This window comes from Neltuma alba, unplaced genomic scaffold, assembly GCF_004799145.2.
Source record: "Neltuma alba isolate B1F8T4 unplaced genomic scaffold, ASM479914v2 tig00012508_pilon, whole genome shotgun sequence".
NCBI lineage: Eukaryota > Viridiplantae > Streptophyta > Magnoliopsida > Fabales > Fabaceae > Neltuma > Neltuma alba.
In genome coordinates, this window is record NW_021636976.1 from 161,655 (window position 1) to 181,971 (window position 20,317).

At 35.0% G+C, this 20,317-nt stretch overlaps 1 protein-coding gene across 1 annotated transcript; it reads right to left on the reverse strand.

Annotated features, from left to right (window-relative positions):
- Positions 1-1,060: 1,060 nt before the first annotated feature.
- On the reverse strand, positions 1,061-19,992 carry LOC114727801 (isoleucine--tRNA ligase, cytoplasmic). The gene is made up of 27 exons (XM_028914554.1): positions 19,291-19,992; positions 17,987-18,052; positions 17,290-17,433; positions 16,108-16,328; positions 15,653-15,818; positions 14,000-14,110; positions 12,993-13,090; positions 12,365-12,443; positions 11,438-11,596; positions 11,133-11,222; positions 10,788-10,921; positions 10,013-10,172; positions 9,728-9,811; positions 9,374-9,586; positions 8,357-8,482; positions 8,106-8,243; positions 6,634-6,737; positions 6,436-6,499; positions 6,014-6,102; positions 5,775-5,916; positions 5,286-5,349; positions 5,075-5,142; positions 3,830-3,952; positions 2,962-3,027; positions 2,049-2,160; positions 1,867-1,958; positions 1,061-1,453 (listed from the first exon to the last, which is right to left on the reverse strand). Exons 1-27 carry the CDS (start codon positions 19,822-19,824, stop codon positions 1,352-1,354), a joined length of 3,549 nt encoding a protein of 1,182 aa, XP_028770387.1. The 5' UTR covers positions 19,825-19,992; the 3' UTR covers positions 1,061-1,351.
- Between the last annotated feature and the right edge of the window lie 325 nt (positions 19,993-20,317).

Here is a 20,317-nt window from a genome sequence, read left to right on the forward strand (position 1 = left end):
GTGAAGGCGCCGAATAAGAGTGGGTTTTGCTGATGGAGAAGGAGGGGAGATTGAAGAAGGATTGGAGCAGCCAAAATTCCAGAGCAGATTTCTGTCGTCTGCTTCGTTTGGGCGGGTTTTGTGATGTCTCAAACGGCGGGAGAATTGAATCAATTAATTAAAAACTAGGCGCATGTAGGTAATTTTATACTCCGCCAACTCTTAAGACTTTTTTGTGGTGTGATTTAAATTAAAATATATGAAAATAACTCACAAAAAGTGAAAAAGAACATAAAAATCACTAAATTTTAAATTAGAAATTCTTATAAAAATATATTATTATTTGCATGTTAAATAATGTTAAAACTGCTAAAGTATAAAAAATAATTTTAGTAATTTTTACATTCTTTTTTTAAGATTTTTCCAAAAATATAAGTTAGATTTTGTTATATTAATATATAGAATTATACTATATATATATATATATATATATGAAAGGTATTTTTCTTTCTTTAAGTGGGAATTAATTTCATTTTAGTTTGAAATGCCAATTAAGTGCAAGAGCCTGAATAAAATTAAAAGGTTAAAGTCTCAAGAAAATATTTACCACAATTTTCGAATATTGACTCTTAAATGTTTGCTTGCTTTTCCTTTTAGTTGGGCTCTTTTTATCATTAGAATAAAGGTTTAAGCACGGATGGACACAGCCGCTGAGGGTGCTGCAGGAAATATGAGGATCCAGTAGTTTATTATCTTCTCAAGCGATAGCTTGCCCTTCTGATGCGATAAAAAAAGAATATAGGTTTAAGCTTTGAGAGTTATTTTTTAGGATGGAATGGCTTCAAGGTGTCTGGGATACTTTCTTTAAGGAGGGAACGGACTTGCTTTGGATGGCCTCTCACATGACCATTCTTATCTTAAACCCACTTTTTCCTGACTCCCAAACTGCGTGTCAAGGCTAAAATGACGTGAATTAGGTTACACAACTACAAAACTACACTAATTATCGTTTAAACAACGCAATGTTCATCGAAAATAGATAGTATAAAATAACAAGCACCTCATTATTGGCCGGTAGATATAATGCTTTCGCAAAAAAAATTATGTCCTTGATATAGAAAAGTCATAATAACAAGAAATTTAAATTACAAAAGAATTGGCAATGCATTAGCTAGAGTTACAGGAAAGTGTTTGCTTTACAATATAACTTAGCGTCGTACACACAATAGAACTTTTTTTTTTTTTTTTGGGATCGTTCCGCCATGTATTGTATACAATATCAAAAATAATTAACCTCCCACGCATCAAAATCAGGAAGCCAGTATATTTTGTGTTGCACATCAACTCCTATCAAAAGGTTGTACGATCCAATCTACGATTTTGCAGACTGATAGAAGTCACCCACGGTAAGAAACACATGCTTCCCAAGAACCACTTCTACAGCGGGTTGGTTTTCAATAGAGTCAACCATTTTCTACAACCATAAGATACACAAATTGAGAGCATTTCATATGTAAAAGAAGCGAAAACGCACTTGATTCCTCCAAATTTAAAGCCTCATTATTTTTTATTCGGGGGAAAACCATGTAATATTCAGTCTTTTCACCTAATCCAGATCTGAGTATTTGTCAAACTCAAAATAAAGGTAGCTCTGAGTGTTAGGGTCTCATTAACATTGAACTGAGATGCCAATGTACATACAAGAGGCCAAGTGAGGATTTAAGGATCACGAGGCCTCTTTTTGCATCATTCATCCCAAGTCAAGGTTCAAGGTTTGTTATACCTTGTTTCTTTTTAGGACCGAAAAAGGTTAGTTATACTTTACAAATGTATCAATTTTGTAGCTTCCCCCATTAGAAAACAGAAAACGGTTAATTTTAAACGAACCTTTCCATTTCCTTCTTGAAACTCGACCTTTAAATTTGAATGATCTCTTGATAAAAGGTACGTTTGTAGATTATGTCCGAATTTTGCTTCACCTGTAACCATTTAGAAGTACAGAAAGAAAGAAAAAGGGAAGTCAGAGTAAAACCAGTATGAAAGAGGAATGACAGGCAGAGAATACAAACCTGCAAAAAGTGAGACAATGGCTTCTGAATTAAACATCAGAGCAGGTCTCGCCAAGGTGATGCCAAATGACATGCCGGAAATCCCATAGAACTTCTCCTCACCCAGAACCACCTGCAGAACGTACAAAGAACTTCAAAATGGCATGGTTTGAACCTAAGGCACGGATAAAGTAGTTTTGTTTTCTGTCAGCTTAGCTGGACACAAGTTTACAGGCAACTTGTTTTTTTTTTAACCCCTTTAATGTTTCCATGTTAGACGCACCATAAAAAGAATCAACTCTCATAAGTTCACCCAGGGTTTCTATCATGATTACTATCATCCTCGATTGAAAAATTGTATAAAATTAAGTTTGACAAGAATTTTAATCAATGTTACACCATCCATCCACAAACCACTTTCCATGTTCGGTCTATGATAACTATGGTTTTTGAAACATGAACCACAACTGTTGCTCGAACAGCAACCACCAGCATCCCACCCAAGGCTCGAGCTCATTTAAACCAATGTTCCACTTTGTGCCGTGGCTGAGGCTAATACCAAGTGCACATGCTATTTAACAACCGTAGCTAAGAAAAAGAATGTCATGATTTCCATTGTAGCACCATTACTAGAGGCTAGAAATAGCATAAACCAATCATGGCATGAATGAACCAACAACCAGCAATATAAATAGACAAAGAACAAGGCAAGCTTAACATCGAATTCTAGAACAAACCTTGGCACTTTAAATATTTATGATGAGAAATTCAACCATAACCAAGCAACTAGAAAATATTACTCTTCTACCAAATAACCCCTTAATATTGCAGTAAAAGCACAAGGTGTAAGTTCCATTTCTACGTTATAGATCTTAATAAAATCAGATTAAATGAAAAAATTCTCAAATCTTAGTTCTAACATCAAGCAACTTACAGCATGTGAAGGCAGCATAGAATAAAAAAGCAAGGGAGAACCAATAGCATCTCTGATGTAGGATTCCTGCAAACATTATGATAAAAACAGGTCAAATGATGATATGTGAAAATTATATGCTAGCCAATGAGTGGCCCTTAGTAAAGCCAGTGCTGTGGTACGCAACAAAATAAACAAATCTTCAGGACTTCACATTCCATTTCATCTTCTGTGAATTGAAAGGTATAATTGCTTACAATTTTTTGTAGGAATTCACTCTAAATGTCATTTCTGCAATTTAGTTCTTCAATCTCCCATTAAAAACTCTAGTTACTGAGTGTCAAGGAATTAGACATGAATCCATAACTGTCAAGACGTGCAATGAAACTTTCAGTAATTTTTTCCATTTTGCTAATCTGAATATATAAATTTCTATCCATCGTTGGCCATTTATATATACAGTACAGATGAAATAGTTCAAGACATAAATTAATTATTTTTTCCAAGTTAACTCAGTTTGCACGTTTCATATCAGGACTTTGGGGGACACACAGGTTTAGAGTTTAGATTTGGAAGAATTACAATCAAGTCTCAAGGAAGAGATTTTACCCTAAAGCCTATCGACAAGTGAAGAGTAAACAATGAAAAGTTCTAGAGTAGGGAATGACAACATGTTCAACATGGTCACTTGTCATCAGGACTTTTTGGCAATTAAATTTCTTCTTTGGGACCTCTTGGTAATCCTCTCTTTAGATTTTAAGGTTCAGGACTTAAGTGTACTCTTCCTTTTCTGCTCAAAGATTTGTTTACCATTTTTTCCCTGAAAGAAAACGTAACATAAAGTGGAAAATCATAGTATTCTAATGAGTTGCTGATCTCTCAATTCTACCTGTGAGCGCAAAACTCTCTGAGAAACTGATTTATCTTCATCCAATGATTCAAAATAAACCTCCACCATGTCTGTAGGTTCGAGAGCAGATTTCTTCCGTAACTTCTGAATTCTGTTAACAATCTGCATGAAAAAATTTCACTGACAATGAATGCATACTTTTTAATTGAATTTTAGATTAATGCCATGAAGGTGAAATAAGAAGTTGGTAAAGACAAAAATATAATGAAGACACTTGTTTACGTATTTTGTGAAAGTACAATAAATTTCTTCTAGGATGTGAGAATTGCATGGAAACCAAATCAATCAAACTTTCTTAGTCCTTTCACTTGAGATATCACTAATAGAAAACACCAGGAAATGCCAATCTGCCACAACAAAAAGGATGAACAAGATCCTCACAACTTCAACATTTCTTGAGTACTCGACACCATAATAAATAGTACTGCATCTCAAAACTTCTCCCAGCCGTTAATTGCGGCATAAAGTGAAACCCCTAATAGTTTTAAATCATCAAAGCACAAATCAATACCTCTAAAAAAATGAACCCACCACGATTTTGGTTTACAAAAGCACCAATCCAACACCATAGAAAACGTTACTGAAGGCTTACTTTTCTCTACCCCATACGAAATATTACCATGTAAAGAATAAAATCAAGAGGATGCTTTGGACTTTTTTTTTTTTTTTTTGGCCAAAGCATAGGTATTCTCCTGTTGGAGGCAATCATGTTTGAGATACTATCAGGCACTAAATGTGGGCACCTCTCTCAACGAGAATTCGAACCTTAGTTTGCCATGTTGTGAGGGACTAGCTCCTTCTGCTAGACCTAACCCCTGTTGGTTGCTTTGGAAATTCTTGACAAAGGGAGAGTTGTGTTATATTTATAATACAGTGATGGTTAGCTGGATGGACTGAGATATAAGCAATGTGGTTTACCTAAAGAAAGAAAGATACACACATGCTAACCTAATAAACTGAAATTTAGCTTAATTAGGAAGTGACGGCAGCATGCATTAATGTAATTCAATCCCTTCCAACCATGCGTGTTCAGACTTAGATAAGGCCTACTCTAGCTCAGGCTTTTAATATATACAAATAAACTTTGAGTAATGCAGGCAAACAAGATGCGGTAATATTCAAGAGGCCCATCATTTTACAAATAAACATGTCAAGAAATATGACATGAAGCCAAGAGTATGAAGACGAAGCAAGCACTGTAGACGTTCATGGTATGCATTGTACCTCACGAGCAGCACCAGCCTCAAACAATGACTCGTCAGGACGCAAATCCAGTATCACTAAAACATCACCTAGAACAAAAACAACTGTGTCAGTCAAAGATAAATCAATATAATATTTGACAGACCATTATATCCTACAACTTAGCTCAGTTTCAAAAACAGGGCTTTCTTAGATGCAGGAAAAACCATCAGCAATAATTAAAGATTCTAACCATCCCCTGCCGCGTCAATTTCCTTCTCTGTCATGCCATCAGGGCGTTTAAAATCACGAAGAATCTGTATAAAAAGAAAAGAAAAAAAATCTATTTTAATGGTCTCCATCCACTTCAGATCAAACTCATTATACGGCCACAAAAACAAAAACCGAAACCCATAATTCCTTGGATGCTTCTAGACTGAATTTTTACATGCCTAAAATTCTTGAATCAACATCTACAACTCAATTTATATAGCAAAGCTTGACAACCAAAGAAAATACTCCAAAAGAAGTCATCCAAGACCACACATTCTTAAAACCATAGTTAATTTTAATTGAGATTATCCACAAATTTCGTATACCTAGTTACCTACCACTGATCTTCTAGAACCAAATTATTTTGAAAGCCATAATGTCCTTCATAGTAAGATTACATTATACAATGTAAACCAAATTAAATGGCTGCATTGAGGGAAAACGGGAATCATGACTAGAAGATTGGCACCTTAATATCAGTCTGCTTCAAACAGTGATTTGCAATTATAACTTCCCCACTGTTCTCAAAAGCCAAAATATTTTCCTGGGACATTGATTTAATCTCTTTGGCAACAATGCCCATAGATTTTCCAAGTCGCTTGCCAAGTATGCTGCATTGTTTAAAAAATAATAATAATAATGATATAATGACTAGCAAAATTATCTCTAAGAACACGGCTTTGCTAGGAAGCAATAACAAATGCCTACCTGAAATCAGGTTCAGCACGCAAAGATGCATACTTCAAAGTATCATTACATGGTACAAGTGATCGTACATTCAGTTCCTCCAAGACATACTGCAGCACATAAAGAATAAATACATTTCAAAATCCAATTTAATTCAGTCCGGAAGCCAGAAGAATCAGGGCATGGTTTGGATAGGGCTATTGACATCCAAAAACTTCTTTTGGCATACCATCTGAAAGCAAATGTTGTTTGGGTATCTATTACGCCAATCTGAAAGTCCACTTAAAATCCATATCAAAGTTCAAAAGCAGCCATGGGTTGCTTTTAACTTTTGGAATGTAGGAGTTGGGGCCTTTGGCAGATTCCCATATTACCGAAGCCAAGTCATATATTAATACTTTTACATAATCCCATATAGATAATTAAAACACAAAATGTAATACCTCTCTGAGCTTTCCAGCCATGTCCTCGAGAAAATCAGCATCAGGATGGACTATCACCATTTCCCTGTGGTGACCAGGAATACGATTAGGCATCTTGCTTTAAATAAAGATACGTGAGTGTCGAGAAGGGAGAGAGGGGAGGGATTGGCCACAGTGAGTGCAACTGAGACATCTATGCAAGTGTGAAAAGTGACATACCTAAGGGGTGCTTTAAGAGGCCTGTTATGACGCTCACGGATGTTTCGAGCAAGATCAATTATAGTCATCATCCTTGAAACACTTTGTTCAATTCGTTCCCCCCTCTATGACAGTCACGCAGAAAAGATAAGAGCTAATGCAATTTATGATATGATTTCTATGTAACTAAGACAGCTAAAGCCAGAACAAGAAGAGCTTCCAAGAGAATCGAAGTTCCACAAATGATCCAGCTAAACTGTTCATTTCTACCAATGTTCTCAAAACTAGAACAAACCTACAGGCTCAACCAATAAACTGGAGAATTGGAACCCAGTTCAGTCTAGAATGCCTCCAAAGCCAGTTTAAACAAAAATTAGTAAAACCAGTCAAAAAACAACTAAAACTAGCAAAAACTGATCAAGAACCAATAATTAGTTTATATAATATATTTATATTAAAGCTACGTTATGGAAAATCTGATCATGGTTTGACCACAATTGGACCGATACATCTTGAAATGACCTCTCCAATTTTAAAAATATTGATTTCTATTTCATAAAAAGCACTTATGATCAAGTGTTAAAATGTTGTTGCCATAAGTGTACTAAAATTCTCATGGACGCCTGTTTATTTAGTCTTCATGTGAGTCTCTGTTTCTGAGCTCTTACGAAGTCAATGTCTAGGCATGTTTGCTTTGCTCTAATTAATTTATCATCAGTGAATCCTTAAATAGTTCAAAAAAAAAACATGGTCAGAGCAGAGGCCAATTATTGATAAAAACTTATGAAATTGACTCTATTAGGTGAAGGTTCAATCAACTTTAGCAACTTCCCTACATATTTCAATTCAAACTTTTCCAAAATTGATTTGGATTAAGTCCGCCAAAAAGTCCAACAGCCTTATAGGTAATAATAAACATGATTGTCGGAAAAGCCAATGATTGAAATCTAGGTTGCCAGAAGTGTGATTGGCTGTGAAATCTGGGATCAATTTGATCAGTGATGGGTTGTTCCATTTTTCTTGACTTATTCAGTTGGATTTTTACATATAGGTCCGTTTGATTGCAGTTAAATTACTCAGATTACTGGCTTTCAATTCAAGAAAATTTTTAGCTTTGATAAGTTCTGAAAAATTTTGTCTGATGAACAAATATGAGGAAGAAGAGGCTTTTCTCTTCTTCTTTTTTTTTTTTTTCTCATATTTCAAAGCTTCCATTCCGATTATTTTTCACACATACCAAGCAAAAATCATGTCAAGATTCCATTCAATTCTTCTGTCATGCCAAACATACTTTCAAACCCCATTTCCATTCTTTTTCCTGTTCCCATTCCCTTTCCCTTTCCCTTTCCTGTTCCAATTCCATAAAAAATGTTTCCAATGAACCAAATGGGGCCTGAGTCCTTGGTAGTTGTTAAACTAGATTTGGAATACAATTTTTTTTTTCTTGCATCTAGACTTGGAAACTTAGAATAAATTAATTCATAGGAACATACCTTTCCTTCTTCTTGAGGAAAACTGCAATAATGTATACTTTCCTCAGAACCATTGCAGGCTTTCCGCATATTCTGATAGAGTACCTCAGTGAAGAAGGGTGTAAATGGAGCCATTACTTTACAGGCCACCAAAAGAACCTGAGCATAATTGACGTGATTTTAAATCTGGTTTAAGTACACATCACTACCCAACAGGAAGCACTTAAGACTATTTATTACCATGATGAAAATAGAAGATACCATAGACATACATTATAAAGAGTCGAGAGTGCTGTCCGGCAGTCATCTTCTCCAGTGCGACCTTTTAGTCTCTTGCGGTTGAACCGCACATATATATTTGTAAGGTTATCAAGAAACTTGAGAAGATATGGCACCACCTACAAGAATTTTCAATATTATGATAATGCTTTAGCATATGCGTAGCATAAAATGATGAACATATAACACATTTAGAAAACAACACAATCAAATTAAACAGTGGGAAGAAATCACACACACACACACACAAAAACAATTTTGATCATGGCAACTGAAGATTGGTTGAAAAAAACAACAGAACTAGTTACTCAAAGCTCTTTGATAGACAAAATATAATTCAGATTAAATCTAGAATTAATAACATAAAAATTATAAGCTTTTCCCTCTCCAAATATAATTTACTTGGAAGTCCTGAAATAATAACATCCAGAAATATCTTGTATGAGATACCTACAACGCACATTCTAAAATCATTTCCATGGTAAGTTAGGTTACTAATAGATCCCAATCTATTCCTGAGAAAAACCTAGCTTGGCTAATGCTCTGTAATATTATTTCAAAATGCCAATAATGCCCATGCATTATTTCAGGTCGATGTTCTTTGTCTCACTTTTTCTCCTCCTTTCAGCATTTTCAATGCCCTTATCCTATCCTCTGACTTTGTATCTTTTCCACTTGAGGTAATTGATTCTTTTACCCTAAAAATCATCATGCATGAATCATCAAGAAATTACGAGCTGTCCATATTAAGTGCCAACTTCATTGCCAGATTTAAAATCTTAGAAGGCGATAAAACAATGCACCATCACATGCTTAACAAATGGCATGCACCTTAAATTCACCAAGCTTTCTCATATAGACAACATATGTAAAAGAAAAGAAGCGATAATGACATGCATTACATAACATGTCCTCAAAAGTGAACATACATAAAATCCATTACCATTTTATAGCACAAAGCATATGGCAGAAACAAAGAAACGAGGAAATTCCAGAAACACATAACTGACCGTGTAAAGTCGGTAACCATCCATTTCTTGGCGGACAAAATGAACAAGGCTCTGTGTTGCTGAGTTGATCCATTGATCAAGAACATTAGATGACTTTTGAAGTGTAGACTGATCAATAGGGACAAAAGGAGCTAGCCCCTCAATTTCAAGTCTCTTTGCATTTTGAACAAGGAACCTGTAAGCATTATACCAAGGTAGGAAAACATCTCTAACCTGGGACAGTTCAATACAATACAAATAAAAGGCCCAGTCGATAAGTACAATTGAATAAAATGGATTCAATATAAATAAAATCAAATGAAAAGACAACAAAAGAAGTTAATGAAAATTAAATAACAGCTGGACAATACTGACAACTCCATAAACCCCATCCTTCTTGAAACGCAGAGTCTCAGCACGGACAACAGGAGAGTTTATAAGGTACAGTCGCAATGCATCCTGTAAGAGAGTATGAGAAAATATCATGATAAAACATTTAAGATTAAACAAATCAACAATGAAGTTGCTTTCCCATTACCTAGAAAAGCAAGTAAAACATGAATCTTGACAAAATGACATTACGTGTAATATAACAAATAACCAACTAAATAAACTGAACTAATTGGGGGATGAACAAAAACATGATCATGACAATCTTACCGCTCCATAATCATTGATGACTTCCATTGGTGAGGGATAATTTTTCAAGCTTTTACTCATTTTTTTCCCATCTTCAGCAAGGACAAGTCCATTGCAAATCAAGTTCCTAAAGGCAGGCTTTCCAAATAAGGCAGTAGCCAACACCATAAGGGTATAAAACCTGCATAATGAAAAGAAGAAAATAAATATGAACAATTAACTTTACTTAAGTAAGAGAGAAGTGTTCAGTGGCAGATGAAAAAGGGAGGGGAAAAAAAAGCACTTCAGAAAACGTGAAAAGCGAGTTATGTACTCATCGAAGACTTTAAAAATGTGTGATAGATGAGAAAGTTCTGCAATTCATGCTCAACAGCATAAAAATACCTAAGCCAGAGTTCATTAATTTATCATACACAAACAGGGATAAACGATTGTATTATTGCTAAAACAGATTAATTTTTGAAGTAACTTCCTCTAATCTGCCAAGCAATAAAATCAAGCAATTCTTCAAGCCAAAACAAATATACTAGAAATTCCATTTAGAAACAAAAAATTATTTATGACACAACAATAATGAACTAGCTTAAAAACAAAAGGGGAATGACATTTGAGGACAAAAAGAGAGAATTAATCCCATTTTAGGACCATAAGATTGGAAAATCCCAAATTGGGACCAGATGTCCTTTAACTATTTGAGCTCTACTACAATAACTTTGTACTATAACAACCACATTATTCATTTTCCTATTATAAAAGAGGAATAAGAGTTGAAAATTCATAAGATGGTGAAACTGACCATCCACGAGTTTGATCTAGTCCTTCAGCCACAAAATGTCCTGGAAAATTCTTCTCAAACAGCTCTATATTCTCAAAAGGATAATGGATATACGCATACGGCATGGAGCCACTCTCAAACCAGCAGTCAAAAACCTGAAAAACAAAAAATTGATATATAGCGAAGAGCAGGGCACTAAATTGATATAAGGTATTGAGAGTCTAGATAACTGACATCATATTAAATTTGTGTATTTATATTAACATGACAAGACATGTTATAATTTGAAACCTGAAGAAAAATATAACATCACAACAAAATAGCACAGCATCATGCAGCCAGAAAATCATAAATTAGCATTCTTACATCATCAACCCGTCGAAGCACACCATATTCTGGACCACGTTTAGATGGAATTGTGATATGATCAATGTTGTGACGATGAAGATCAAAGACCTGAATAAGCATTAAAATGATACACAGTCAACATTAAAAGTTTAGAAAACAATATGAAATCAAAGTAATTGTGCACCTAAACAAGAAAACATGTAACTTATGTGAAGAGAAAATTCTTTAACAAGACCAAAACCTATACATCTGAACAATAAAACCTACTAGCTATACAAGAACATTGCTATTTCAAAAAAAAAAAATGAAGAGAAAATCCTAACCTTTACACCAGAAAGCTTTTCAAGTTTTGCAACAGAATCCATGATAATTTTTTCCTCTTCATCCTCACTGATCCATATTGGAAGAGGGGTCCCCCAAAATCTACTACGACTAATTGCCCAATCTCTTGCATTTTCCAGCCAATTGTGGAATCGCTTATCCTGTATCAAGAAGGAATATTAGAAACATTCACGAAAACAATGAATTACATTATATACAATTCAATCATTTATAACAAAAGACATTGATCTATTTAATTAGGAAGTTTCATAAACCAATTGTAGTATATGACGCAATATTATTTTATGCCAAAAGAGTCGCATTAAGAAAGAGAAGAGGCACAAATAAGGATAGCATTCCTACAGGGCAAGAGGATCAATAACAAAAATAACATAAGTAATTGTTCTGCAAAGTTTCTAATATGTGATGGAGTAGAAGTTTCAACCAATGATCTTCTGCAAAGCTTCCAAAACCCTTTGCATATTTAAAAGTCACACCCCCTTGAAATAGCTGAGCAAAATACCAATGAATCCCAAACTAATTCCTTTTCCAAAAGGAGGTCCGAACATGGGAAATATAGCCACTTAAATATGAGCATACCATTTTAGCCAAACTTTACAAACCATAACAGGCAAATGCCACACATTGCTACAAAGTTCTACCCTCCTCAGTTCCACCTATAAAATTCCCTCTTTAATATGTTTATCTAACTGTTACGAATACCTGAAAAGAATGTTTATTCCTCTCTCTGCATATACAACAGTTTAAAATTCTCAATTAATTACAAGAAATAAACGTAGTCAAGTACCATTACTAATCATTACAACACATAATTTTGTTGCATTATAACAATAAATAAAAGACGAAAGCCCTCTCAATGATGAATGAAAAAAAATCAGAAAAACATCATTTGGTAAGCAATACTATACCTTCACAAAATCTGGAACCCAATAAGTCTGCCTGTTATTTTCCAACAATTGCTCTTTCAACTTCTCCACTTGAACAAACCTAACATGAACAGAAATAAAGTATCAACAGTGCAGTGGCCAAAGCAAATTAAAATCAATATCAAAAAATAAACAAGATTTGCTGATTCAATATTACAAAAGAAATATTTAATAGAAAGAGAAAATTACAACAGATAAGGATTAGTGAGTCTCATAAAAGAGAACAAAATCAAAAAGGGCTAAACATTTGAGTTTAAACAAATATAATTGCGGTTTAATCCTCCTTCACATGAAAGGGTGTATTCTGGTTGTTATCTACCTTTCATTAATTGAAAAAAGCTCCTTTAGAGCTCTTTATTTGCTCGTCCAAATTGCCACCTGCTGAAATTCATTCAGTTCTATTCAAGTAGAACTTTCTGTGTACTACTTGCTGAAATTCATTCAGTTCCATTCAAGTATTTTCACATTTCAGACTATGACAATCAAAAAAAGGACGAACACTAATGACATGATGCAGAATCAACAGCCCACGAATTATTGCAAGAAAACATGACCGCTATAGCTCCAAAAATAAGTGAGGCAAACAGAAATATTGATGAGACATGCTTACCAGCTAGGAACAGCTCTGTAAATTAGAGGTGTCCCAGATCTCCAGCAAAATGGATAAGAATGCGTAAAGGTTCCAAACTTAATTAGCCTACCCTTTGCCTAAAAAAAAATAAATAAATAAGCATCCAAAGCTGTAAGGAAAAAACACTGACTCTCAAGAATTAAAACCAACATCACATAATGTCAAGCTTTATAATGGATAATTATTTTACTATAAAAGCAGGAGGGTGAAATATAATAATAACTCATAAATAGTCCTCTATAGTGTATCTTCCAAGCACACAAGAAGAGAAGAGCTTAAAGAAAGAAAAGAATCAATTCAGAGAGTTACAGCCAAATATGCGTGCCTTCACATCACTAGTCAATGTAATTGAACTTTCATCTAAAGAATGTGACGCATCCAACCCAATCAATAGAAAGAAGGGATTCTCTTAAAATTCCATTCCTCCAAAGTTTACACATTCATCATACTCCTCTCCTTTTACACAGTAAATCTAATTGAACTTCATCTAAAACACTTCTTGCGTTGCACCATTGAACAGCTCTTTCATTTTAACAATGATACTTCATAAAATCATGCTAATGGTTTGATGGAAATTCAATAGCCAGAAAGCACTTTCTTTGGACATCACCAAACAGCTCAAAATCCATCATTTGGTTTTGCAGTGCCCTGTAATAAAAAACTATATATGTGCTACAAGCCAATATGCCAATTATTCCCTTTATTTCTTCTTCCTTTCCCGTTGCCCTCAACCTAAATTGTGAAGCTGATCGAGAATGGATATGTTAAATGAGTTTGAATATTCATCAAAATAAGTTAGTTCCAATATATGATACAAGTAATAGACCATTTGAAACGAAAACATTATATTCAGCGAGTTACACAATAACCTTAACCAATAACACAAATTTGAAAGCAACATACATAATTCAGAATTCAAATAGGCCTGAACAAGTTTAGACACGTAAAACAATTTTAATGACATAGTTTTAATGTATAGAACACACCTTCACAGCTTCAACAATATCCTTATCTGCATCTTTGATATAGCGGCCACTAAAGTCGGTGATTTTGGCAGTAAAGCAGCCATCATCATCGACAGCAACAGTTAGATTCTCCTACAACAACATGAGCATTACAATCAAGTCCAGCAGAAATTTACTGATAGTTAAACCCAAAAGGGGGGGGGGGGAAGACCAGCAGAAATTCTGTAAAAAGATCTCAGCTACTTGAAAAGGGAAAATGCATCAACATAAACAATCATCACTACAGACAGGGCAGAGAACAAGGGAGAATTACAATCAAGTCCCAAGACAGAAAAATAATTACTAATAAGGCCCAATAACAATCTAATGACAAGTTTCAGAGTAGGCAATGATAACTTCTGGGACTTGTTAATTATTTTTCTTCCTTGGGACCTCATTGTAATTTTCCCCAGAGAATAATTGACATCATCACTAGAGACAGGGCAGAGAATAATTGAAGATAAGGCAGCAAGGTAACCACAAACATGATGGATGGTAGGTTCAGGTTATCAAAAGCATGGTGACAAATGACAAAGGGATTACAGTTTAAGAGATTGGAAACTAAGGTTTCAATAGAAAACTAAAGGCAAAAATGCTGCTGTTCAAATGATTATTTTAAGTAAATGGAAGGTCAATTAGCGCGCAAAAAGATGAGGCAGTAGAATTTATATAGATGTTGTGAAGACTCTTACTAGGAGTAGAAAAACCTAGGATTTGATTAGGTACATTTTATGTATTATTAGTCATCTTTATTTTAGATTCGAAGGATTTGCATTATGTTTACAATAAATTTAGTTTGGATTAGGATTTATGGATTTATCCTACTATCCTATCATCCTATCTTATATAGGCATTATCTTATTTAGGATTAGGATTGTAAATGTTTTATTATCCTTTTAAATAATTGTACTTAGGGCTCTATAAATAGCCCTCAGGTTTCTCAATTGTTAGACTTTTTAATGTCACTAATTGTTATACCTGTTTGACGAGTTAAATAATTAAAGAAAGTTTGGGTTTTCTCAGTCTCTCCCTTGATTTCTCTCTGGTTTCTTTGTCCTTTCTGTCTATCTCGCCCTCCCTTGCAAAGCAACTACAGATTTGATTTGGCAGGTGAAATCCTCATGCTGTCAGCCAATAATATCAGGACAGGAAGCAATAGCATACAAAATTAGAGAAAACAAACTAGTATCTGAAACAAAGATAAACCTAGGGTTTGACTGATCAAACAACCAAGAAGATAGAAATTCATTGAAGGTCATGTAACTGGACATTGAGTCTGAAGACAGGGGGACAAATTACAAATTTTTAGCCAGCTCTCATAACATATCCGACAATGACAATTGTTAAAGACCCTGTAAATATCTACAATTTCAAAATTAATAACAGCCACCAAAGCAGATAAGCAAGACTCAGAAACTCCTGAACAACATCAATAAAAGCCCAGTAATAGCCAAAGCCCAGGTCTCCACAAAAGTTCAGTAAACAAATAAACCCCACAAAAGTAAACACACACCCCTGACTCCACAGCCATAATTATACAATCTCAATTCAAGCACCAAATAGCACAGAACCACAACACTTTCATTCAACAGTTCCAGTGAAAAATAGATTCAGGCTTTGCATCAGAATACAAACCTTCCTAAGAATTTTATTATCAATACAAACACGGAAATCATCTTCTCCAAAAGCAGGAGCACAATGGACAACGCCAGTACCGCTGTCATCAGTAACATAATTGTCCGCAACAACTCTAAAAGCAGTGTCAGCTAACTCCATAAAGTAATTGAACAGTGGTTCATACCTGTAGAATATGTACTTTAGAATTTACATAGTCAACAAGAACCCATTTGCAATGATGCCATTTCTTCAGCATCAAAAGAGAAAATATAAGAGGGACTAATTTGAAGATAAGGTGATAAATTATAAGATGCTGGATGGATTAGGCAACAGAATAGTCTGTAATCGTGAATAAGAACAAAATGCTATTTAATTACATTAAAAATTTGACTCTGACAAATGCACGAGCACAAGTAAACTGTCAAGAGGCTAATTCAAAAACAAAAGATGCATATTAAAGGAAGACTGCTCACTTCTTTCCTACTAGTGAAGCCCCTGACAATTTGTCCAGCACTTCAAAAGAATCCAAAACATTTTCTGTCTTTCCACTTGATGACCCTTTAGTCTTTGCATTTGCTTTTTTGGGACCATCAACCGATCCATTAGTGACAGTTTCTTTGGGTTTCTCCGTAGGAAGTGAAATTAGACGTGATTCAGCAACAATATAAACTTTACCCGAATATTTATTGCGAACCTGTATTTTGATCCACAAATTAGTTGTCAATTAACAAAGTACATCAGAGAGGAGAACAAGAACGGTAAAGGTTTGTGAAAGCAATATAAAAGTCTTGCATCTAGTATACATGTGACGTACAATAATGAGTCAATGACAAAATGACACAAGTAGATAAGCAGCAACACAACTTACATCTCAATTTAATCATGCTATAAAGAATAAAGTCCATGTTTTGATATTTGCTAATCATTCTCAATGTTTCAGTGAATAACACATAATTTCTCTCCCAGCCTTCTCTTCTAAGTTTTTACCACCTCTCATCCAGCGCAAAAACAGGGGAGAAATCCACTTTCTTCAAAAGCCTACCATCTTATATAACATTGCAAGTGTTCAATCCAAACGAGCATTATTCCCCCTCAAAGAAAAAAAAGCACGCACTGAAATTATAATCAGATTATTATTTTGGATCTCCTCCCTCCTCTCTCTCTTATACACACACATAATCTCAAAACACCACCATCTACATTATTGTGTCAAATCCCCCCAAAAAAATTAAATTACAAATTAAAAAAAAAAAGCATCAACGAATGTGCTCATTTGCTGTTTCTACCAGGCACAATTCTCTGTATCCATTTATGTCAAAGTTCTTCACCATTCAAGACAAGATGAAACATCATCATGAAAGCTTTGGCCCGTAGTACTAGCTCAGGAGAGTACCTAAGGTGCTGGCTTTCCCACCATTGGAACACAGCCATTGTAATTATAGTTGTAATGAATCTGCCACAAAATCCTAATTTTGATAACTAATTGCAAAAGGATCTAAAATCCAAACTTGGGCTTGTGACGTCAATCATCTATTTTTCATCTATTATCTTCAGTAGGAAGTTCTGTTTTTTAACTAGTTTGGGAGAGTAAAAATGCAACCTTTGACAAATTAAGAGCAACAAGATAGTCTATCTCTAACAGAAAGTTAATTGACCTTCACATAGGTAAAGTCAGCATTAACGCAAAGAGCGAGATTGCTTGGAAGAGTCCATGGAGTTGTTGTCCAAGCTACAAATGATGCATTATGCAGATCACCAATCACCGGAAATGACACTAATACTTCAGGATCAGGTACATCCTGCTCCAATAAAGAATTATAGGTATCACAAGAATTAAGAGAAATATATGTCATCTGATAAAACAAACAGCTGAGCTAAATCATTAAAAAAAAAAAGACTGTGTTAATAGATGAAGTTTTTGAGCCAGTGGACAGTGACATCTTTCAATCTCTTCAACATGTCCCCACAACATAGAGTACATTAAGTTTGAAGCTTAGATATAGCACATGCCCCCCATAACTTGATGGAAAAAATAATTTGAAAAAAAAATTGAAAACGGTCAATGATAAAGATGCATCATTTGCCAAAGAACAACTGACCCAGAAAACTCAAGCTATTAGTTGAGGGGAGATCATGACTCTTACACCTCCAATGAAAATAAATAACTACCCAAAATAGGTCATATTATAAAAACAGGGTACAGATAGAAATGTTAGCCACATCAACGATGATGTGATAGCAATATCTTCATCGAAATAAAAATATTTTAAACAAAATAAAAATGACAATAGTTAGCGAGTGAAAAAATTCAATATCCATAATAAAAATATGCAAAAGTATGAAATTGCTAACCTTGTAATTTTGACCAGCCTCAAAATTAGATAATGGTGTTTTGCAACCAGTGCTATAGGGCATGACCTGGAAGAATAACACAAATACAGCACTTAGCTGGTGAGAATGAAGACAAAAAATGCAAAAGGAAAACATTAGAATATTTTAAAAGTCAGTTTGTAATCAAAAAGGAAAAAAACAAAGTAAAAAATGAAAGAAATTATAATTCATCATAAGCATGAGATATTAAAAAAAAGGGAACAAATTACAATCACCTCCCTCATTTTAAGTTTTGTAAGCACTTAGTGATTGCAACCACATTGAATTAGGCTGTTGGGAGTTTCTAGAAACTGCAGATAAGATACTCTAAGAACCATGATCTTAAGAGAGGTAGAGGTTTCTGTATAAATTGAAGCTTGAAAAAATGTGAATGCAGGTTTGGTGAGAGGTAAATGTAATTTACTTTAGACCAGTCATAATCATGCTAACCTAATAAACAACGCTACCCTTGATTATAACCTCCAAGAAAATCCAAATACATGGTGCATTCATTGTACTGGCGTAACGCAATACAAACTACCACTTGACTGCATTTGGCAAAATGATATGCAAAAGGTACAAAAGTAGCCCCACAGCAACAACTTTGAAATACATCGTTACGTGGCATATATTAATGTTATAAATAATAGATAGATAGATTAGATAGGGTTAATCTTACATGAATATTAGGATAAGAACTTAGAATTAGGGCTGACTCATCAGTTTTGCAGTCGGCTTTCCACTTTAGTAGATGAGACCTTCAGAATATTCCAAGATAGGGTTTTATTATCTATATATGGTTGCTCCAGTGTGCTGGGACTGGTTTCTGGTGTGTAGGAATCAATTTTAAAAGCTTTTTTCAGTGTTTTATTCTTCTCTTCGTATTATACATTGTGCTCAATCCCAAAATTACATCAGCAGAGGGTCCTATTCTTTACGAGGAACTTCAATTTAGTTAAACTAGACTTGCAATTCAGCAACTAAAGCTATGACGTAACACATTAATGAGAAACCTCATAATCGTTAATCATGAATATGTTGCAAAACTGAACATCATGATCCACATCAAGTGCGCAGGATAGACAAATTGTCGCAAATTGAAAGCAGAGGGTTGACAATTCTCTAACTTTAAAGGTGTATAAGTACCAGCCCAGAGCCCACAGATTGCCAATGAGCAAAAAGCAAAATGTAATGAAAGAGCCAATAAAAACTTGAATAAGAAAAAGAATCACACCAAAATCATCACTACCCCATTTATACCGGTGCCACGCAAAACGAAACCTTACCTTGAAGCTTTTGTAGACAAGGCCCTTCTCGTAGAGCTGGGCAAAGACCCACCAAACAGATTCCATGAATTTGAGGTCCATTGTCTTGTAATCGTTTCTGAAATCAATCCATCGCCCCGTGCGTGTAATAACCTCCTCCCACTCCCCAACGTAACGGGTTACAATACTCCTACACTCCTCATTGTACTTGTCAATTCCCATTTTCAACACATCTTCTCTCTTCTTAATTCCTAGCTTCTTGTCAATCTCATTCTCCACAGGTAAACCATGACAGTCCCAGCCAAAGCGTCGGGTGACATGATGACCCGTCATGGTCTGGTAGCGGGTGACAATGTCCTTAATGGTGCCAGCAAGTATGTGGCCATAATGAGGGAGGCCCGTCGCGAAGGGTGGACCATCGTAGAAGATGTATTCAGGATTGTTAGCGGAGCGAGCTAATTGGGTCTTGAATGCATCGATATCAGACCACAGTTCGAGTATTTTCTCCTCTTGTTTGGGGAAGGAGAAGTCTTTACCTTCGCAAACGTCATCCATGGCAACCTGGAATTCGTTTCTGCAGAGCTAATTCAAATCTGCGAAGTGAGACTGTGAGCTGAAAATAAACGCTGAGCCGCCGCCGCCAGAGCCTTCCAAAGCTGAAAGTGCCGCGGAGGTTTTTGCTTAATAACGCGGGGGGCGAGCTGATTGACGCTGCAGTTGACGGCGCCGAACGCTACGTCAAAGAATTGAACGGTTAAACCTAGTAAATCGTTTGCTCCGGGGAGAAAAAAATGAAAACAAAAGTTAACGGCAATTTTTTCCAAAGTCCTTCTTTTTAATCAAAATAATGGAATAAAAAAAATTATCAAGTTGACAATTCGAGGCGTGGAGACAAAGCTATAAATCACAAATTCCATTCGAACATTATTAGAATATGAATATTATGAATGGAAGTTGCATTATAAAAAGGAAAGGGAATATAATTGAAATGCAACTCTTTCAACTTAATTTTTTATCATCCATAAAACCTAAAATCTTTGTTTAAAGC